Source organism: Belonocnema kinseyi, chromosome 10 (assembly GCF_010883055.1).
Source record: "Belonocnema kinseyi isolate 2016_QV_RU_SX_M_011 chromosome 10, B_treatae_v1, whole genome shotgun sequence".
Classification (NCBI taxonomy): Eukaryota; Metazoa; Arthropoda; class Insecta; order Hymenoptera; family Cynipidae; genus Belonocnema; species Belonocnema kinseyi.
In genome coordinates, this window is record NC_046666.1 from 69,007,980 (window position 1) to 69,030,623 (window position 22,644).

At 26.4% G+C, this 22,644-nt stretch overlaps 2 protein-coding genes across 2 annotated transcripts in view; both read right to left on the minus strand.

The window, feature by feature from the left end:
• Positions 1 to 253: 253 nt before the first annotated feature.
• On the minus strand, positions 254 to 8,768 carry LOC117181816. Its single transcript, XM_033374786.1, has 5 exons — positions 8,550 to 8,768; positions 8,311 to 8,381; positions 2,939 to 3,854; positions 1,161 to 1,207; positions 254 to 1,077 (listed from the first exon to the last, which is right to left on the minus strand). Exons 1-5 carry the CDS (start codon positions 8,680 to 8,682, stop codon positions 268 to 270), a joined length of 1,977 nt encoding a protein of 658 aa, XP_033230677.1. The 5' UTR covers positions 8,683 to 8,768; the 3' UTR covers positions 254 to 267.
• A 5,869-nt stretch (positions 8,769 to 14,637) lies between these two features.
• Positions 14,638 to 22,644, minus strand: part of LOC117181483 (RING finger protein 10) — a 27,224-nt gene continuing 19,217 nt past the window's right edge. The window contains exons 9-12 of the mRNA XM_033374187.1: positions 21,689 to 21,940; positions 18,697 to 18,868; positions 18,216 to 18,571; positions 14,638 to 14,960 (exon numbers count right to left, since the gene is read on the minus strand). Of these exons, the coding sequence (XP_033230078.1) occupies positions 14,857 to 14,960; positions 18,216 to 18,571; positions 18,697 to 18,868; positions 21,689 to 21,940 (884 nt within the window). The 3' untranslated portion in view covers positions 14,638 to 14,856. The remainder of the gene's footprint in view (positions 14,961 to 18,215; positions 18,572 to 18,696; positions 18,869 to 21,688; positions 21,941 to 22,644) is intronic.

Below are 22,644 nucleotides of genomic sequence, written 5' to 3' on the forward strand. Positions count from 1 at the left end.
AATACTTTACAGAAATAACTTTTTACATCGTCATCTTTCCTTTATAAAATCTATCATATTAAAAATCTACGAATTTTTGTCTTAGTTTATATAATAACAAAAAATACTATTATTTTAAAATTATGAATCGAAGTATCAAAAATTTCCTATCATGGAAAGAATATAAACTGAAAATCCCTTCTTGCGGCATTGTTTAGTTATTTTTAGGCTACGTAACCCCTTTTTAGGCGTGCAGCGTCTAATTTGACTAACCTTTTTTTATAAAATTTAGTTTTTATTTCTTCTCTCATATTCGGATTTTCTATAATAAAATTCTTTCTGTCTATGATCACCTATTATTTCATATCCATCACCAATGAGCCTCAAAGCTCTCGAAATATTTTCCCATTCCATTTTCTTATCCCGGGAAATTTGGATCCCTTTCTCACATAATTCGATACCTCTTTGATAATTCTTCCTTGAAAAATGAGTAGCTGCAATTCCGAGGATATAAGTAATATTTTCGGGTGCCCTGGATGCTTCTTCTTCTTCCTTTTCTGAACCTTTTGATCCATAAACTACATCCAAAATCGTCTTCATTAGTGGATTAACTAATGTATCTACAATATTCCCATAAAAAAAGTCTCGAATTAGTGACCAAAATAAAGGATCCTCGAAAAGGATCTCATTGGAATTTTTTCTCAGTTTCGCCAATGCTTCTTTGACCTGTTTTCCTACTTTGAAAGCAATTTTTAGATCAACTAAAATCCTCTCTATATCCTTGCGGTGTGGGTCTATTTCTAGACCTTTTTCGTAACATTCAATTGCCTCAAGTATGTTATTAATTGGACTCTGAAAATAAAGAGCATTTCCTTTTTGAAAATAGCCTTCACTCCAATTAGGTTTTAGAGCAATAACTTTCTTAGCATCTTCAATTGCTTCTTCGTATATAAAGGCTCTCATGTAGGCTAAAGACCTATTATAATAATTCAATTCTTCATCATGGTCATTATCGACTGCTTCAGTGAAAATCTGTATTGTATAAAGCAGTTTCATCGTGTCTAATTGAAAATCACGTTCGTCTTTCAACATTGCTACCTGTTAAATGAAATTAATAAGCTTAGATGCATCCTTTCAAAATAATATTGATTTTAAATTATTAATTAAGTATTGAAGCTTACAGTATATGCTTCCATTGCTTTAGCTTCATCACGATTACTGTCTTCTCCTAGAAAAAGCGTAGAAAAATGGTTAAGAAATAAAAATATAATTTAGAATCTGAATAATATATGTAATAATCTTTAATTCATTCATTCTATCCACAATAAAGCTCCTGTTTCCGCTAATTAAAAAAAATTTTAATCATGATGCGCAATATGAAGATTATACCAATTTAAGAGTGCTTTAATTTAAACCGAAGTTTGGGATTGTTTAATTTTTAAAGCTTCATGTTTAAATTGTATAGAAAGTTTTTAACTAGAAATCATCCAATTTTCACCGTCTTTAGAATAATTTAACAATGAAGCTTTACTATATTTAAAATTCTTTGATTTTTAATCGTTAAAATAACAGTGATTTTTTTTGGATAGAAATCACATTTTTTAGTTATGAAAAATGTGTCCAATCACGTTTAGTTGCACTTGATACCACTGGATTTATAATTAGTTTTCAGTTCCCAATTTTAAAACAGTTTAATCTTTTAGGCAAAAACTAAATTTGACTTTTTAGAATTAAGGGTTCTTTTTGTATTTTTTTAATCAAAGTTTTATTATTTATTCGTAAAAATAAGAATTCAGTAGGTTTTGAGCAAATACAATATTCTTATAAGGCTCATAGCTCTTAATATCAATTAAAAAGATTTATTTTCACTTATGTTACAATAATGTTCTTCATGCTCTTTCTATTGAACATAAGCATCATTAATAATCTAGAAAAATGTTTGATAACCCGGAAATTACCTAAAATTATTTTTGTTTTTAGAGGCCACCCTAAAATATTTTTGATTTATATTGAGAATTTAATTTCTATTATTGTACAATTATTTTTAGTCGATAGCCTTACCGATTCAGGATTCCATTTTAAAGTTGAATTATAATTTTTTTAAATGTAATAATAATTTGAAAATTCTAGAATTTCAAAAGCTTTGACTTTGAAACATTCAACCTATTTTTTAATTTCAAACCATCAAATTTTAGTCGCTTCGAATTAAAAATGGTTCAAGTTCAAAAGTTTAAATGTTTTATTATTAAATTTCTAATGCAATTAGAAATTATACAATTTTAGGTCCAGTTTTCAAAATCGAATTTTCTTATTTTCGAAATTTGATTCTGAAATAATTCAATTTCGAGATTCAATTGTCAATTTTTATTGTTTTGAAATAAAATGGTTGGAATTCAACGGTTAATCACTTTTAATTATTTAATTTTGAACGTCTTTAATTAGAACTAATACAGTTTCAAATCCAGTTTACAAAATTCTAATCTGAAATTATTCACTTTTAAACATTTCGAAATTGTCCTAAAATCATTCAATTTCGGGATTCTTTAATTGAACATAAAATAAAATTGATCAATTTTCAACGCTTTGAATTACAAATGATAGAATTCAACTCTTTTTCAATAAAATTATCTCATTTTTAAAGTGTTTAGTAAAAATGAAAAAATTTTGAGAGCTTCTAATTAAAAATTTCTTAATTTCAAACGCACTTTCATTTAGAAATAATACAAGTTTAATTCCTTTTCATTCCATTCGAAATATTGCCCTTTTTCAACATTTTACCGAATCTAAAATTGTTTGATTTAGTAGATTTTCAATTCAAATTCTTTCCATTTTTTTTTTTAATTTCAAGCACTTTCAATTATAAATTATTAAATATTGTATAAAAAAATTGAAAAACTCAATATTAACAGATTTTGTTAATAATGGGGTTTTCTACCAATTAAAGAAGAGGGAATCATACCTTTCAGTGTAATAAGTAGATTTTCCTCTGGATATACATCTCCAACACTAATAATATCTACCACATCCTTTAGAAATTGCTCTTTATTAAATGGGATTTTCACTTCTGTAATTCTCTGAATCATCAAAAATATATTATTATAAGATTTCCCTTGCTGCCCATTTAACATCCTCACGATAGCCTTCGATATTATATCGAAAATCTTGCTCATATTTTTCAAGCCTAATTGATTTTCACGAGCAACCTGAAGTAATTTTGCTGACAATTCGATACACTTCGGGTATTCTTTTAATTTCAAATATGCACAAACAACCATGTACAATGAAATAATTATGTGAGTTAAATCAAGTTCAGGCACTCCAAGAGGATCAAATATTATGCTGAAAACAGCCGATAATGCCGATTTATTTTCGAAATAGGACTCTTTGAATAATTTATAATCTTGGCATGAATCAGCGAATAAATTGTAAATGAATTTTTCGATATCATCATAATCGATTGGATCGGTATTGTCCCATCCAGTTCTTGTATTATTTTCGAGCCTCGAGTGCAAAAAATATTCTAATCGATCTTTTGTTAATAAAACCACTTCTTTGAGATTGTCACAAAATTCCCTTACACTATCACCCTCGTATTCACGGATTTGTAAGCCTCTATTGTAATATTCAAGGGCATCCTTTAAGCAGAAAAATGTCGATATTTTACCCATTCGGGAATAAAACCCATAGTTAAGTATTTGACTAGCATCCTGCAGTGCTTCTTCATATTTTCCCACTTGCTCGTAGGCAAAGGATCTGTTGTGATATAAATTAGGATGACTTTTGTGTAGACTAAGTGCCATCGTGTATAAAACTATAGCTTCATCCCATTTTTCTTCGAGTAGAGCCACGTATCCCAAATCGCTGTACTGCAACATCTGTTAAAAATTCTAGTTAGTAAATTTTTAAGGTGGAAAACATTCTTTTTAATTTTATAAAAAACATTAACAGGGATCATGAACCAAAAAGAGCTCAAAAAGGGGGAGTACGGTACTTTTTCGTGAAAAAGAGAAAAATAGGGGCAATTATTTTTTAAATTATTTGTTTCATTCAAGAATTTATTTTCTTAAATTCCTTAGGCAATTGAAAATCCATTCACGGCGATATAAAAACCCCGACAAAACATACAATTTGATAAATAAACTACATTTATATGTTTTAATTCGTTCAAATAATCAAGAATATTACCTCTTCGAAAAATATCTTCATCAATCTTTTTCGAGTTTATTTTATTCTCAAAGAAAATCTCACGTTTCTGTATTTAAGAACAAGTAAGAGAAAGAAGCTTGTTTAAATTTTCACAAATCTTTAGATTAATTTAAGACTATATGGATTATATATTTAAAAAAATGTATTCAACATCAATTAAAAACTGCGCTTAAATTGGCTGAACTGTTAAAAGCTAGTTTTTAATAGTTTTTAAAATCGTTTTAAATTCTATAATTGATTAAATTTGTGTTAAATAAAAAATATCTATAAAATATCAGTTATTTATCTTGTAATTCTTCCTTGAATTTCGATATAATCGAACAATTTCATTTCTTTTTTAACTTAAATCGAATTTGTACACATTTAAATTAGGATCGTTAAATTACATAGTTTTAAATTATTTTTTCAAGTTTGTAGAATATATGATATTTATTAATTATTATTATAATTATAATTATTTATTAATTGAGAATTCGTTAAAATTATGATGAAAATTTAAAATCATAAAATTTAAAGGTTTACGAACCTTTTCAATTATAAAGGTTCAACATTTTAAGTTGCATAATTATGGAAATTTTAATCATATATTATTCAATTTGAAACATTTTCAAGATCAGAGTGACGCCAAAGTTCGCCTATTTTTTGGACCACCCTAGCGACCTGGTGAAAAAAATATAAAAATATGTTACAAGTATCAAATTAATCGTCATTGAAAATCAAAATGAGCATCGCTTTTCGTTTCTTAACAACTTCAAAAAATTATCCCTATTTAGGGGTTGATAAGATACAAAAAAATAAGAAATAGAAAATACCACTAATTATAAAATCATTTTTCACATAAACCCCTTGTAAAGTTTATTTTATAGAACAAATACAATGAAAAATGATTTTTTAATTAGTGGTATTTCCTATTTTTTAATTTTTGGGGTCTTCTCAACTGCTAAATAGGATAGGCTAAATAGGTAGCTAAAACTTTGGTTTTTAATTACGAGTAATTAAATACCTGTAACATATTTTTATATTTTTTCACCAGTTCGCTAGCGAGGTTCAAAAATAGGCGAAAAAACAGCCTATTTTGGCGTCACTCTTTATAATTTTCACAAACTTTCGTTTTGTCTAATGTAACAATTTAAAAAATGTAAATGAATTTTGAATATTCATTCTTTTGAATAAATTTTACAAAGGAAAACAACTGCATTTTTCAATAAAAAAATCAAATTATTTCTTCAGTCTATAGCTCTTTAGAAAAATAGAAAATCGAGTTTGCTATTAATTATTCCTGATAACAGAATATTATTTTAATTTTAACACTTGACACTATTTTAACTACCCTGCTAACATGATTCTAAAGTCAGGGAATAATTTTTTAATACATACACACACATAACAGACCTGTCATTCAAATCTAAAGTAAAGAATCTTCTATGTGGGCTCTAAAGATTTTTTTAAAATCCGAAATAATTTGGGTGGAAAATAGTCAAATTTACCAAATTTAAATAATTATATTAGATCATTCTATAAGGTAAAAAAAAACGTTTAATACTCGCTGTATCATATTACTCTAGTTTTTAATAGAATAATTTTGTAGATGTTAAACAAACAATTGTATTTTTAAATATCATATGTTTAAACAGAGAATGAAATAATACCTCATAAATGATGAATTAAAAAACTTGAAGCATTTCTTTTAATATCGCAATTTTTAATTTTAGGAGACAAAAAATAACTTTACATGAAGACGTATAAAATTATACAATTTAAAACAACAATTCAACTATAGAACCATACAAAATAAAATCACTGTTTAAATTGCAAGCCTTTGAAAGTTAAAATTCCAACATTTGGCGTAATTGAACAATTGGAAAATTTACGCATTTGAATTTGAAGCATATTACAATTTTGGAAATAAACTCTAAATTTAAATCAGTCAAAGTATTGAATGACAAATTCCATCAAGCCTGTTTTGACTGAAAGATCAGTCATTTTGACTGACAAAACAGTCGTTATAGCAGATTACCATAAACGACTGATTAACAGATTGAAAGTTACGGATTAGATCAATCAAAATTACTGATTTAAATAGTGAAAGGTATTGATTACGTCATTCAAATGACTTTGCTTAGACTTCAAAATTACTGATTTGGTCATTATATCAATTTGTCTTTAATGGTAGAAGATAAATCTTTTATGTTGTGGTTTTTGTTTTGTTAAACATTCAACTACTTGGTTGAAACTTCAAATAAGTTGTTAAAAATGCAGTTTTCTTTGTTACTAATTTATTATTTTATTTAAAAACTTATTTCTGTGGTTGATAATGTAATTACTTTGTTGAAAATTCGTTGTTTAAAAAAATAATTTTGTTAACTCAACATTTATTTCATCCAGTTTTGTTTAAATATTGGTCTTTTTCAGTTAGAAACTCAACTATTTTCTTGAAACTTCATGCATTCTTTTCTAAATTCGTTTCAGCAAAAAATAAAATTTTTGAAAGAAAATTCATCTGTTCGGTTAAATTCCAATATTTTTTATTTCAAATTAAAGTATTTTTTCTTGAAATAGGGGCAGTTCTTATTTTAAATAAAAATATTTTTAGTTGGAATATCAACTATTATTTTTTTTAGTCGTTTTTATTGGTTGATGATTCATCTTTTTTGCGCTGCAAATTAATTTTTTTTTAAATTCAACTAAGGGTAGGCGAAGGTTAAACTGCTTTGATAAAAATTCATTATTACCCTATCGAAAAGAATCTTTGAGTATATACTAAAAATTCTTTAGGTCAAAGAAGCTCAGAGAAATTCTCCGCAGGCACTCAGGTAGATATTTTTAAAGGTTCAGGAAGCTCGTTTAAATGGTCTGAAGGTTTTAAAATATCCTTTCCGAAATTGAAATAAGAATACGATCATAAATAACAAGCAGAGTGGCTATCTCAATAGAGTTGCCGACACTCAAGGGTCCATTGTTAAGCTTTCGCATTAAAATTTAGAAGTAGATTTTTTTAAATTTCATAGTTAACAGCCTAAAACATAATAATTCGGAATCTACGGGTTTCGATGACTTCAGATATCTAACTTTTTTTTAATCCTTAAAATTGGACTTAATAGAACGTTTCTCGTAAATGGAATGAGATACGCCAAAAAATACAACATTTTTGAATTCAACTAGAAAATTGTATTTATAAATAAGTATAATGAGAAAATTCATCAATTAAAAAAAATTGTTAATAATTTGAAGAGAAATTTAAAAAGGGAGAGCGGATTAGCCACGACCAATTACTGCAAATAAATCTGCCCGCCCGGTACGTGACGAATACAAAAGGAACATTATATTACCGTCGCACCAATCTTAAAAGGACCACTAAAAGGATCTTGAAAAGGACCCAAATCTCTCAAACTATCTCCGAGACTATTTTGTTTCAAATCGATTTTCTTTATAGACTCAAATGGGCCAGGCTACTTCTCTAAAGAAAACTCAAAGATTTCTTTAGGTAGGGTAGGGTTAACAATTCATCATTTAATTTGAAAATTCATCTATGTGGTGAAAAATTTTACGATTTTGTTTAAAATTGATTTACATTTTTACAGTTTAAAACTACTTGGTGGAGAGTTAAACCTAGTTTATTAAAAAGTCATTTTTTTTGTTAAAGATTCATCAATTAAGTAGAAGGTTCATCTCTTTTGTTGAAGATTTAACTATTTTCTTGGAAAATAGTTTTACTTGTCTTAAAAATTAATATATATTTTTTTTTTTTGAAAATTGAACTATTCCATTTTTGTTTGAAAATGGGCCTGTTTGACTGACTTGGCTGTAGTCGATTGAGCATTATTTGAATAAAACAAAAGTGGCTGCAAATTAGTCATTCTTGACTTATTTAAATGCTGAGTGTAATATCTGAAAATAATTAATATCAAAATAAAAAGTTGAAGATTATCATAGCACTTGATTTCAAAACTTTAAAGTGAAAAACTTCATTGAAATTCAAAAGATGCACTTATTTACAAAAAAAAGTAAATATTCGTCATTTAGTGGCTTGCACTCTGCGGTATATTTTTTTGGGCACATTTTCTGTTTAAAAAATTATAATTGTAGAAATAGTATTATTTAATTTTAAAAAACAAAAAAACTTACAGCTTTGTGTTTTTCATGTGTGTAGTTTGAACGCTCATCAGTAATTGCACAGACTTCTTCACCAGGTGGGGCTTTAATTTTAAAAAAGATTTTTTTTTGAACACTATAACGCATTTTATTGAGTATAATTTTTTCTCTTTGAAAAATAAATTTCAATAATATATTGTAAAAAATATTTGGTAGGAAAACCTAACCTAGGAAAATGGGTTTTAATATTTTTCTATTTTATGAATACTCACGGATAGTCAAATTTTCAAGACTTATTCCAAACCAGATATAGTCGTAATCATATTTTTTCAGAAATCCAGCATAACAGCCTTCAACTTCTTCTTCAGTGGATTCATATTCATCCGAATAGTGATCAGACTCCATTTTCCGATTTTATTTTTCACGCTTTTCACAGATACCTGCCAGTTTTCCTTCTTTTACATCTTCTCTGGCCATCTTTCATCAATTTCATACGCTTTCACTACCTGATGGAGTGGTGGCTTCTTCTTCACTTGAAGAAATCTCCCTAGAAATTCCCTAGATTCCCTAGATATACATTTAACAGACATATCTCTGATTTAAGTTTAAAGGATTAAAGATGTAAAAACCGCTTCCAAAACCCTAAAATCGCAATTGTTTAAATTTCTTTGAGTCTCTCACTTGGCATTATATATTTTAAATGCTTCAAAAATGCTTACCTTCATACTTTTGAGATCAGGGTGTCAATTCAAATCCTGGAAGAAATTCCCTGGCAATTCTAGGGTTTTTTTCCAGGTATCTCAAGTTTTTTTCAAGGTACCTTTTTGAATAGTACAGAACCATTCAAATATTTCACATTTTTAAATAGGTTTCGCGAGTTCATTATAAATAAGAATTTGATTCTGTTTCTATAGAGATTCAATTAATATATATTTAATTTAGAATTTTTTGATCAATTACATTTGCACAAGATATTCTTTGATATATTAACGCACCATCAATCAATTAAATAAATAATACTAAAAATTAACATACTTCATCAAATCCTCAACTGTCCACAAAAATCCTTGAATCTGAATAATAATTCAAAAAATTATTATTTTACCTTTATATACTAAAAATTCAGATTTTTCAACAAAATACGTGATTGCGTGAATTTTCCACACCAAAAAAAAACAACAAATTTTCAACCAAAGTGATGAATTTTCAATTAGAAATATATGAATTTTAAACCAAAAAGATGAATTTTTATCAAGGGAGATTAACTTTCAACTGAGTAGTTCTCTTTTCAAACCAAAAGAATTAACTTTTAACTAGAATGATGAATATTTAACTGAAATACTTGATTTTTCAACAAAAAAGTTGATTTTTTAAACAAGAAGATTAATTTTTAACAGAAAATATGATTTTCTGTAAATATACATACATTTATTACAGATTAGTTAAATTTTCAACTAAAAAATATTAATTCTTAACCAACTACAGAATTTTTAACTGAAAAATATACATTTTCAACCAATAATGGAATAGTTAAATCTAGTTGAAAAATTATTTTTCAAACAAAAGGAATTTTAAACAAAAATGTACATTTTTAATATGGTTGAATTTTCAACCAAAAATATTAATTACTAACAAAAAATACGAATTTTCAATAAAACACATGCATTTCAACTGAAAACGAATTATTGTCAACCAAAAATTGAATACTTAAGTTTTCAGTTAAAAAAATAATCTTCAACAATGGAGATGAATTTTTAACAAAAATGATGGAATATTTAATTGGGATAATTTGATTTTCAGTTTAAAAATTATAGTTTCGGACAATAACAAAATAGTTTTAAAAAGTTACATTTTCAAACAAAGTGATGAATTTTCAACTAAAATTAGGAAGGTTCAATTGCAATAGTTGAATTTGAATCAAAAAATATGAATTTGAAACTAAAATGATGAATCTTTAACTACAATAGCTAATTTTTTAACAAAGAAGATTAAGTTCTACCAAAAAAAAAAAACGAAGAATTTTCAAAAGAAAAAATGCATTTTTAACTAAAAAAGATAAATTGTCAACCATAAACTGAATATTTAAATTTTCTGTTTAAAAAGTTAGTTCTCGACCAGGGATGAATGTTCAAGCAACATGATGGAATATTAAATTTGGACAGTTCCATTTTCAGTTAAAAAATAATTATTTTGAACAAAAAAAAACTAATTAAAAAAAATAGTTACATTTCTAAGCAATGTGATGAATTTTCACGTAAAATTATGAATCTTCAACTGGATATAGTTAAATTTTAAACCAAAAAGATGAAAATTCACCTGAAATGGTGAATCCTGTATTCCTTAATTAAAATAATTGTATTTTCAACAAAAATATTAAATTTACACTAAAAAGATAACTTTCTGCTAAAATAGATGAATTTTCAATTAAGAAAGATTATTTTTCAACCAAAAATTGATTATTAAACAAATTTTAGTAAACAAAATTAATTTTCGACTAAGGAGATGAATTCTTAAGTACAATGATGGAATATTCAACCCGAATAAATACATTTTCAGTTAAAAAAATTAATTTTTTACAAAAAAATATAATTTTCAACAAAATAGTTTAAGTTTCAATTGGAATAGTTAAATTTTTCGTAGAATAATTAATTTTCAAGAAAGTATCTCATTTTCAATGTATATTGAATCAATTTTTAATTAAAGTGATGAATCTTTAACTGAAAAAGTCAATTTTTAACAAGAGTTAAAGTTTTAACTAAGAAATTAAATTTTCATCAGGAAAATATGAATTCTCAATTAAAAATGTATGGTAGTAGTTAATATTTTAACAAAAAAAAAGGTTAATTTTTTATCAAAAAAAGTCAAATTCAATTTAAAAAAGAAAACAGTTTACAACATGGGCAGGCCTTATAATCCCTATGAAATAAAATATAGGGACCAAAGGGTAGAATTTGTCACGCGCATAGGGCACTTTTTCGCGCTCAAAGCGTAACAAACTCAGGATAAATTCAGAAGATTTTAAAACCATTCAAGTAAAATTTAAAACGAATTGGATAATTCTTTAAAGTCAAACAGTTTCATTAGTTTCCGATAATTTGGAATACACTCAGAGGAATTTAAGGCAAACAAGCCGAAATCGATAAAATTCATAAAAGTTCAAGGTGAGTTTTAAAGAATCTAGGATCAATCAAATAAAAACTTACAAAAAATTGTAATCCATTAAATTAAATAGAATTGAGTAAATTTAAAATAATTCAAGTTATTAAAAAAGAAGTCAAGAGGATTCCAAAGAATTAAAAATAATTCAGGGTGAGTTAAAAAAAACTTAAAATCTCTTAAAATCTTTGAAACCCTATTAACTTCTAACCAACGAAGTGACTAATGATTACAATAAAATTCAAGTTAAATTCGACAGAATTCAAATGAATAAGAAAATTTAAAAGAATTCAAGTTAATTAATACAATTTAAGAAAATTATAAATAATTTAAACGATTTGAGAGTGAATTAAAAAAAAAACTTAAAAGCTCTTCACATCTTTGAAACTCTACTAACTTCTAGCCAAAGAATTCGAGTTAAATTCAAAAATATTAAAATCAATTGGAAAATGTTTGAAGTCAAAAAATTCCATTAATTTCCGTCAACTTGAAATGAATTTAGAGGAGATTCGAGCTAACCGAGAAGAATTTGATGAAATTCATCAAAATTCAAGATGAATAAAAAAAATTCAATGAATTGATAATAATTTAGAAATATAAAGAAAACTTTATAGAAATTGATGAAATGCCGAAGAATTTAAGGGGAGGTTACCAGAATTTAGGACCTATTGAATAAAAACGTTTAAAAAATCAAAAACATCCATTGAATTAAATATAATTGAGTAAATTAAGAAGAATTCAATTAAATTAAAAATATTCCAAAAGAATTTAAAAGAATTGAGGATGAATTAAAAAAAATTTTCAAATCTCTTCAAATGAATTGGAAATTTGTTTTTACTCCAAAAAAATGTGATAGATTATAATCAAATTTAAGTAAATTTAAAGGAAATTTAAGAGAAAGGAGAAGAATTCGATAAAATTCATTACAACAATCAAGTGAATACAAAAAATTCGAAAACATACAAAAATGCATTGAATTAAGTAAGTTTTAATTAGGTTCAGAAAAATGAAAAGAGAATTTCAAAGGATTTGATGAAATGCCTGATAATTTTAGGAGAGTTTCAAAGATTACAAGATGAATTAAACGGAAACTTTTAAAAAATCTATTAAATTGAGTAGAATTTAGAATAATTCAAAAGTTTTAAATAATTCAGGGCGAATTCCAAATTAATTACAAAAATTCGAATCTTTTAAAATTTTCTTTATAATCTTTTAAAATACCCAAAATATTTGAAATCCTTTAAAATCTTTTGAAATTCCTTGCTATTTCCTAAAATTCTTAAAAACCCTAAGGATTTGAAAAAATAAGTAAGAATATTTAAATTCCTTTGATCAACTTATCAACTGATCCTCAGAATTAATGAAAAAAAATGTTATACAATTAAGGGCTGCACATAGGGTAACGCAGGAACCAAATCTTGAAAATAGGATAGTCTAAGAGGCCTGCATGGGTTAAATTTTTAACTGAAAAAGATTTTTCAATCAAAAGAATGAAAAATGTTTAACAAATTGTTGATTTTTCAACCAAAAAGATTAATCTTCTACCAAAAGAACGGATTTTCAAACCAAAAAAATAACTGATTTAAAAAAAAAACAGTAATATAAAACTACTTTTACAAATAAAGAATTATTTTTATTGGATTTCATATTGCAATTTAATCAAAATTAGGCACGTTCTCCAAAAAATTTCCTAACATAAGAAGGTATATAAAAATGTCCTGACAATTCCATGTTTCCAAGTAAAGTAGACACCATAACATTTTTAAAACATGTGGAATATATTATTTTTCTGGAAAAATTGAATCGTATCTGTTTGCAAATGTGCCGTAAAGTAATACCAGTAATTATTATTGTATTGAAAAAAGCACGGCTAAAAAAATTCTAATAACTTATTTAAAATTCCCTGACTTACAAGTTTTGTAGCAACCCTAATTAGTAGGACACTAAGAAATTTTTTTAAAGAAAATGAACACTTTTTAAATTAGAAGATAAATTATTTTCGTTTTAAAAATGCTTAAAAATCTTGAAATTTTCATTTCAAAATCTTGAAAACACACATATTTTACATTTTTTCAAATTTTAAATCATTTTTGAAATTTTTCAGACCTTCTAAATATCTTTAAAACTGATTTTTTACTAGTAATTATCACGAAAATTTTTCCTAAAATAATGTAAAAACCCTGCAAAATACTTTCCTTCAAATCTTCTAGATTCATTATTGAAAATTTTTGAATTTTTTTAAAAATCATTTGAATTATTCTCTTAAAATTAATTTTTAAAATAAGAAAAAAAAAATAATTTTCCTAGGTATCTTAAGAAAATATTCTTTATTATTTTTAGACTTTCAGAATTATTTTTAAAAAGCTTCTAAATATTGAGTTCGAAATGTGGTTAAAATCTGACTTAAAAATTTTAATTCTTTTAATAGAACAATACGAATTGTAACGTTCAAAGTTTACTTTTAAACGTTTGATTTATAATTACTGAATTTCTAAATATTAAGCAATTATTCTTTTCCTTAATTAAAAAATTTAAAATGTTCAAATTGCAGACTGAAACAATACTTGAAAATTAATAAAAGCCTTTAATTATGAATATATTATTTTCAAGTTTTAAGAAAATGGAAAATAGTTTAGAAGATTTTCAAACTGAAACATTTTTTTTTACTTTGAAATCTCGAAATTTTTAACTGATTTCGAATCGGCTTGTACAATTAATTAGTCACTTTTTAATACTTATAGTACAATTCAATTTAAAAATCATTATAATTTATTCAAAATTGATCAACAATAAAAATGTTTTTTATTTCAAATTGTCGATTTTAAACGATTCTGATTTGTAATTTTTCAAGTCCTTAAAACTGGAATTTAATATCCTTTAAATGAGCAATTTAAGCTTAAAAATTAAATCTTAAATGGAATATTTTGAAAGACTTTCGAATTACACATTGTAAACTGACTGATATCAGAATGTAAAAAGATAACAAGTCAATTATTTAAAAAACTATGGAAATAAAACTTTGACCATTTTTTTTCTCTCTAAAAATTTGTAAAATATTCGGTCAAAAACCAAAGTCACCGTCTTTTCTTGTCTCTAAAACTTCCGATCATTTTCCGGTCCAACCTCTACCCTGATAATTACTTGTTTATGGTTTTCATTAAATCTAGCATATATCTAATATGAAGGCAAAGAAAAATGAACAAGTCTATTCAATATGAATTTTATTCACAAGCATGGCAGACCCAAGTAATATCTTTTACAACAAAAATACTCTCGCAGAGCAATCTCATAATGTCGTGGTGCGAAGTCAAGAACTACTGATTTTTGTTCCGTTTCCAGAAGATCCTAATTAAATAATAATTATGTTTTAAGAACTTAAAAAATTAAGAAGCACAACCTTGTATATTTTTAAATACAATGAAGCTAAGGTGAACGAGCCATGCCAGTCGCAAACAACACTGTTGGTTTGTTTTTCTTTTTCTTCTTTTTACCTCCTCCCGTTCCAGCTTCCTCAAATTTTTCTGGCGCTAAAAAATGTACAAAATTAATCACATATGTGAATTATTTGATGAAATATTCCTTAATATAAATATTAGGGTGATCCAAAAACCTCAAAGTTTGAAAAATGCAAAAGGACTGGAAACTTTTTTCCCCCTTTTGAAAAAAAAAGAAAATGCCTCAAATAATTTAATCCGATCAGATGAAATCTTGCACTTCTTCATCGAAGTCAATCTACCAAAAAAGACTGATTTATTTTTAATACAATTTAATGTAACTTTTAACCAAGTAGTTTTATTTTCAACCAAAAAGATGAATTGATTACTAAAATGATAAATACTTAATTGCAATACTTGGATTTTTAGGCAAAAAAGTGTTTTTTTAAACAAGACGATTAATTTTCAAACAGAAAAATTAACTTTCTACCCAGAAAGGGCGAATTTTCAAAAAATTTATGAATTTTTAACTAAAAAAGACCAATTTTCAACCAGAAAGTTGAATTTTCAACCAAACTAATGAATTTCCAACATTGGTTTTTATTTCAAAATCGTTAAAATTTACAACAACAAAATTAAAATCAAATTATTTGATACACTTTGGCTGGTGAAAATCATTAAATAAAAAAAGACAAAACATTGCGGAGCTTCAGAGAATTTTTCTCACAATTTAGAAATAAAAATCAATATTAAAGAAAATATTGACTTTAGACCAGAAGACGAAAAATAATTTACCATCAAATTATTTGATACCTTTTATCTAACCAAAACTAAAACATGAAAAAAATGGAATAGTTGAATTTGACACAAAAAAAAATGAATTTTCAACCAAAATAATCAATCTTTAACTGGAATAGTTGATTTTTAATCAAACAGAAGAATTTTCAACAAAGAAGATTAATGTTTACCAAGGAAGAAAAATGTTATAGAAAAAAACATGAATTTGCCAAATAAAATTATGAGTCTTAAACTGGAATAATTATATTTCCAGCAAAAAGATTAATCTTCAGCCCAAAAGATGAATTTCTACGAAGAAGTCAAATTTCTTAGCTAAAAAAATATAATTTTCGAACCAGCTATTATTTCAGTAAAAAAAATTAATTTTCATCCAACAAAAAAAAACGAGTTTTCAACAAAATAGCTAACTTTTCAACCAATGAGATGAATTTTCAATTAAAATTCTAAATTCTTAACAAACAAAAAATTAACTTTTAACAAAAGAGTAACTCTGAACTAATTGATTAAATCTTTATTGAAAAAGACGAATGCGCAACAAAAAATATATCATAGTTGATATTTCAACCAAAGATTACAATTTTAATAACATTTCAATTTTCAACTAAAACAAAATAGTTGAATTTTCAGTTTAAAAAAATGTATTTCGAACAATAAAACGAACTTTCAACAAAATAGTTCAAAAGTGAAATATAAAGCTACTTTTACAGGGTGTCTAGCGATTCTTAGGAACAAAATTAAAGGTCATTTCCACGTTTTCCAGGTCAAGAAATGAAAATTTTCCAGGTCTCCTTTTTTTACATCAAATAATAAAATAAGCGTTTGTCATATATGTAAAAAATGAGCCATTTCATTTTGTATTGGCCAAAAATTTCTAAAGAAAGCCGAATCGTAAATAAACAAATTCTTAATTTTTTGCGAACATGAGTCGTCTTTGTGAAATCTTCAGGAATATTTTTAAATCTTTGTAAAAGCTTTGAAACATTTTTGAAATGTTTCTTTAATCTTGGTTCGTAAAATATTTTCTGTTCGTTTGCAACTATAAAAATCTTTCCAAATCTTCTCAAATTTGTTGAAACCTTTTGAAATCATGAAAAATCTTTTAAATGTTCTGAAATCATTGAAATCTGGTGTACCAGATTCCCTTCTTGGAATCTATGAAATTCTTGAAATGTTTAGAAATCCTTAAGAATTCTTTCAAATATTTTAGAAATCTTTTGTAATCGTTTGAAACCTTGTCAAACATTTTTAAATCGTTTAAAATCTTTGAAATGGTTTGAAATCCTTCAAATCTGGTGTACTGTGCTTTTGTTGAAATCTATGAAATTCTCGTATTGTTTTGAAACCTTTTTGAGGAAATCTTTGAAACTTTTGTGAAATCTTTTGACATCTCCTGAAAAATTTCGAAATCTTAGCAACATGCCCGAAATCTTTGCGAATTTCTTGCAATTATTTAAATTATTACAAATCTTAGTGAAATCTTTTGATCTGTTCTAAAAAAAATCTTTGGGGAAATTTTGTGAACACTTTTTAATGTACTATACACGCCATTTTTCAATATTTGAAATTCTTGAAATCTTTGTGAAATATTTTGAAATGTTTATAAAATATTTCTTGAATCTTTTTTTGGAAAATCTTTTTTATTCGTTGAAGTTATTGAATTATTTGAAATATTTTTAAATCTTCTAAAAATGTTTTAAAACCTCTTGAAATCGTTTCAAATTTTTGAAATCTTTGAACTCTGGTGTACTGTACCCCTTTTCTAATCTTTGAAACCATTTAAATCTTTAAAGTTTTAAAATTTTTGTGAAATTGCTGTGAAATCTTTACTTTAAATCTGTTGTACACTCAAAAATCAAATGATCAACCCCTCGAAAAATCCGTTGTATGGCCATGGCTTTATTCTAATTCTAAGCTGAATTAACATCGAAATTTTAAACTAATAATTTGTACAATTTATAAGTTGAACACCTCAACAAAAAGTACCTTGAAATATCTTTATTTATTCTGTAATAAACAAAAGAAAAATTAAATCTTGAACGAATAAGCAAATTTTCAGTAGAAATATTTTTTCTAAACGCGATGCTTCTTTCATAATAGTCTAAAGGATTTAAATTACTCTTCGCGTTTCGATAAAATTACTGTTTTAAAAGAGAAAAAAAAAGAATAATTAAAATTCAAAGTTTTCGTGAAAAAATCAAGGATAGTTCTAGGTTTTCAAGGTCTAATAAACCCCCTGTTTTACAAATGAATCATTGTTATTCAATTTAATATTGCAATTTAAAAAAAAATTAACCGCGCTTTCGAAAAAATTTCCTGACTTTAAAAAAAAGCCCTTACATGTCCAGGTTTTTACCAGATATTAATATTAATGGGAATTATTTAGAATTCAACAATTATGGAAAAGTTCTTTACATTTGGATTAAATTAATAACTGTACATAAAATTGTTGGTAAATTATTTTGAGATCAGTAGAATGGTTTGAAATTGATTTTAATTTACTTTTTTTATAAACGAGATCTGGACTTAATTAAAATATTCACAAGTGATTACCCGGGTCCATTAAACTCGTCTGTTCCAAAGCCTGGGCCAAAGCATCACCAAAAGTTGGTTTCACAGTGCGCAGAGAAATGTAACCTTCGTTATTTTCGTCAACAACTCTGTGCGCAGGAGGTGAAATTTCAGCTGACAGCAGATTTGATCTTGATTTCATGGCAGGCCAGGCGTTACTAGAGCGACTCGCATTTTGACGAAGCATTTGCGCAAAAGACGGACCCGAATCGGCATTATTATTAGAAGGCCAAATTATTGGTTCTTCAACCGTGCAGACTTCATCAATAGAACTCAGCGATGGACTGCTGGCTAAACTTGAAGCTTCAGTTGATTCCGGAGGCGTTGGTATAGAAACTCTAAAACATATTTGGTTAAAGACAATTGTAAATAATGGTTAAAAACAGTCAATGCTATATATTTAAATAGTTTAAAAAAAGCCAAGTATCTTTTCATAATAAATTTATTTGTAATTTTAACTTACCCAGTTTGTGGTTCAGCCTGCCACTGAGGAAAGTGCCGATGGGATTCAATGTGAACCTTTCTAGTCGGAAACCTTCCCATCCGTTTATTCTCTTCCTCGTTGATTTTCCTTTCTCGTTTCTTTTCCTCGCGTGCCTTGCGTTGTCTTTTTCTTTGCCGCATTTCCAATTGATCTACAATTTTTAGGAATGAAAAGTTTTTATTATAATTAGATCTGATTTCAGGGTGTCCACCCAAATGTTGGCAAAAAGTGCCTTGACAATTTCAGGGTTTTCCCAGGTATCTCAAGTTTTTGTTTAGGTTTCATTTTTCATAGTATGGACCCATTCAAATATTTTCCATTTTTTTAAACAATCTACTCGAAATATGTATACAGTTTCACGAGATTAATTTAGAAAGCTTTGCAAAACTATATTACAAGATATTCTTAAATATACTAGCACCATCGATTAATTAAATAATACTAAAAACATCAATAATAATCATTTCTTGAATTTGCCTCTCAAGTCCATGAATTTGAATAATAATTCAAACTATTTTTTACATGACCTTCTTTTACTTAAAATTTAATGCACTTGGTAAAATTAATGTGGGTACTATATTAAAATAAATTTCAACCACTTGAAATTCCTAACTTTTTAATTAAAAATATTGCGCTCTCAAGAATATAGATGAATTTTCAAACCCAATAGTTGAATTTTTAATTAAAAACAAATTGCTTTTCTACCAAAACAAAAAAGAATAAACGGTTGAAATTTGAATTCAATAGGATTTTAAAACAAAAAAAATGCATTTTTACCTGCAATATCTGAATTTTCCACTAAAAAGAACAATTTTCTACGAAGAAAATTAATTTCTACCAAAAAAAGTCGATTTTTTAACTATAATGATTGAACATAATTAAAATAGTTACATTTTTAGTTTGAAAAAATTTAAAAACAAATTTTTTTTTTTAAAACAAGAGTTAAAAAAAGTTAAATTCTGAAACAGTGATGAATTTTCAACTAAATGGATGAATCTGCAACTGGAATAGTTGCATTTTAAACCAAAAAGATTAATTTTCTACTAAAATGATGAATCTTCAACTGGAATAGTTAATTAAAAAAAAAAAGAATTTCCAACTATAATAATGAATCTTCAACCAGAATAATTCAATTTTTGAAAAAAAATATGAATTTTCAACCAAGAAGATACAAAAAAATCAAGTAAAAGAGATACTTTGTCAACCAAAAAATATAATATTCAAGAATTAATTGAATAGTAAAATATTTAGTTACAAAAAATTACACTACAAACAAAAAAATGCATTTTTACATTCTCATCATACAGATGAAATGTCTTGGTTTTGTGTGATTTTGTCCCTATCCAGTTTCCTTCAATTCTCGACGTTTAGACACCCCCTGAGGCAGAAAAAAATCGGTTTTACAAAAATTTCTGTCTGTCGGTCTGTCTGTAGTGTGAGGACACGATAACTTTCGAAGGAGTTTTTTAATTTGAATTTCCTTTTGCACACAGATCTGTGGTCTATAAATACAGGCCAAGGACGTTAACCAGCCTTCTACTGCCAATATTTATGGTTTTAGCCACGGAAAATCAAACTAAAAAACGTAATTATTCAACTTTCCCACGAAACTACACAAGGTTCAGTAAAAAGACAAGAGATCAAAATGATTTGTTTTCATAGGTCCTATAAAATAGCTCTGTACTATTTTTTAATAGAAAGAATAGTTTTTGTTTTAAACGTGAAAAATGTTATAAGAAAATAGAAAATTTAATTTTACACTCAAACAACGCAAATGACGGTGAAATAGTCAACAGAAAAATTTCTCATCTCGAATAAGCCTACAAAATTGCTATTTACCATTTTTCAAAAAGCACTCACAGTTTTTTTATATCTACATTTAACTCCTAAACTATCAATAATAAAATTGAAATATTCACAAAAAAATATTGTTATTACTGATGTCGGTTTAAATTTTTTTTTAGCAATTATAGTGAATCACAATTTTCTCATAATTTCTCACATACTGCACAAATTATGCTCGAAAGAATTCGATTTTTGTACATTTTGTTTAGATTTTTCTTGCTTTGTTTTACAATTTTTCATCTGACTAAAAAGTATAATGTAACATGTCGATTTTCTAAAATTTGAACTCAACTGAAAGAATATCGAGCGCGAAGCGCGAGAAACATCAGTCGCGCGACCTAGGCGCGTTCAATCTTGCTCAATCGTTACCAGAAAAACAACACTTTTTCAACAAAATAGTTCAAGTTTCAGCTGGAATAGTTAACGATCAGTAAAAAAAGTATAATTTTCAGCCAAAGAAAAAAGAATTTTAAACAAAATATCTTATTTTTCATTCGGAGAGGAATCTTCAATTATAATGATTAATCTTACTCCAAAAAATTAATTTTTAACACAAGAGTTTAAATGTCAACCATGTAAATTAAATTTTATTTAAAAAAAAAATAAATAAATTCTGATCGAAAAATGTAGTAGTGGATATTTCAGCAAAAAAAGGATTTTTTCCACAAAAAACAATTGAATTTAACCAAAAAATACCACTTTTCCACAAGAGTTTAATTTTCAATTAAGAAAGTAAAAACTGTAAACAAACGGGTGAAAATATCCAAGAAAAAAAAAGAATAACTTTCTACCAAAATGAACGAATTTTCAAGAAAATACATTCATTTTCAAACAGATACTTGAATTTACAACTAAAAGCGATCAATCTTCGAAAAAAAAAATATAATAATGAAACTTTCAGTTGAAAAAATTCATATCAAATCAGGAAAGAGAATTTAAAAAACAATTAAATACAGTGATAAAAAGCTACTTTTACAACTGAAAACTCATTGTTCCTAAATTTGATATTGCAATTGAAAAAAAATTAGACACGCTTTCGCAAAAATTCCTTGACATCTCAGGGTTTTCCGGGAATATAAAAAAAAATCTCTTACTTCCCAAAAAGTAACACAAAAGATAAACTTACCTTTAAATTGCTTGCGAACATCCTCTGAAACAAGAGGTGGCAACAATTCGATCTCAGCGATCTCAAACTGGCTTGTGAGTGGCAAATGACACAAATATCGCATTCGCCGTCTTAATTCTTGGGTAAAACTTCCATCTTCCTTCTCCAAAATTTTACCTGTGATCACTCGCGGGCATTTCTGCAAACTTCCGTACTGCATTTCCAACATCTTGGCATTCATCGCATGGAGGTAAACGTTCTGTCCATTCTCGGCTAAAATTCAAACACTCAAAATTAAATTAAAAATCAAAGACTTTAACAGGGTGTCTCCTCCAATCCTGAAAAAAATTCCCTGATAAATCCAGGTTTTATCCAGGTATCTGATTTTTTTCCAGATATAATTTTTTGAAGTACGGAGCCTTTAAAATATTTCGCATTTTTTAAAACAACCGACTCGAGGCGTGTATACAGTTTCGCGATAATATTATAAATAATTTTTTTGTTTCCAGTGATTCAAATAATATTCAAACCAATTTTTATTTTCAACAATAGTATTGTATTTGAATAAGACAGATGATTTTTAACCAAAATAGTTGAATTTTTAAACAAAAAGATTAATTTTCCACAAAAAAATATTTTTTCAGCAAAATATATTAATTCTCAATCAAATATTTGAATTTTCAACTAAGAAAGATTGATTTTCTACCGAATCGTTGAATTATCAACTAAGTTAAATCAGTTTTCAAACAAGCATATAAATTTTGAAATAAAAGGATTAATTTTTTACGAAAAAGAAGAGAACATTTTTCAACCAAGTAAATGAACTTTCAAAGAAACAGTTCAACTTTAAACTAAGAAAAACAAATTTCCAAGCATATAGTTTAATTGTGGGTCCGGATGCAATAAGGGCACATAAAATTTTTTCGTGCGAAAACGAAGTCCCCTGGAGGCTTTAGAAAAAATTTTCGAATTTTAAT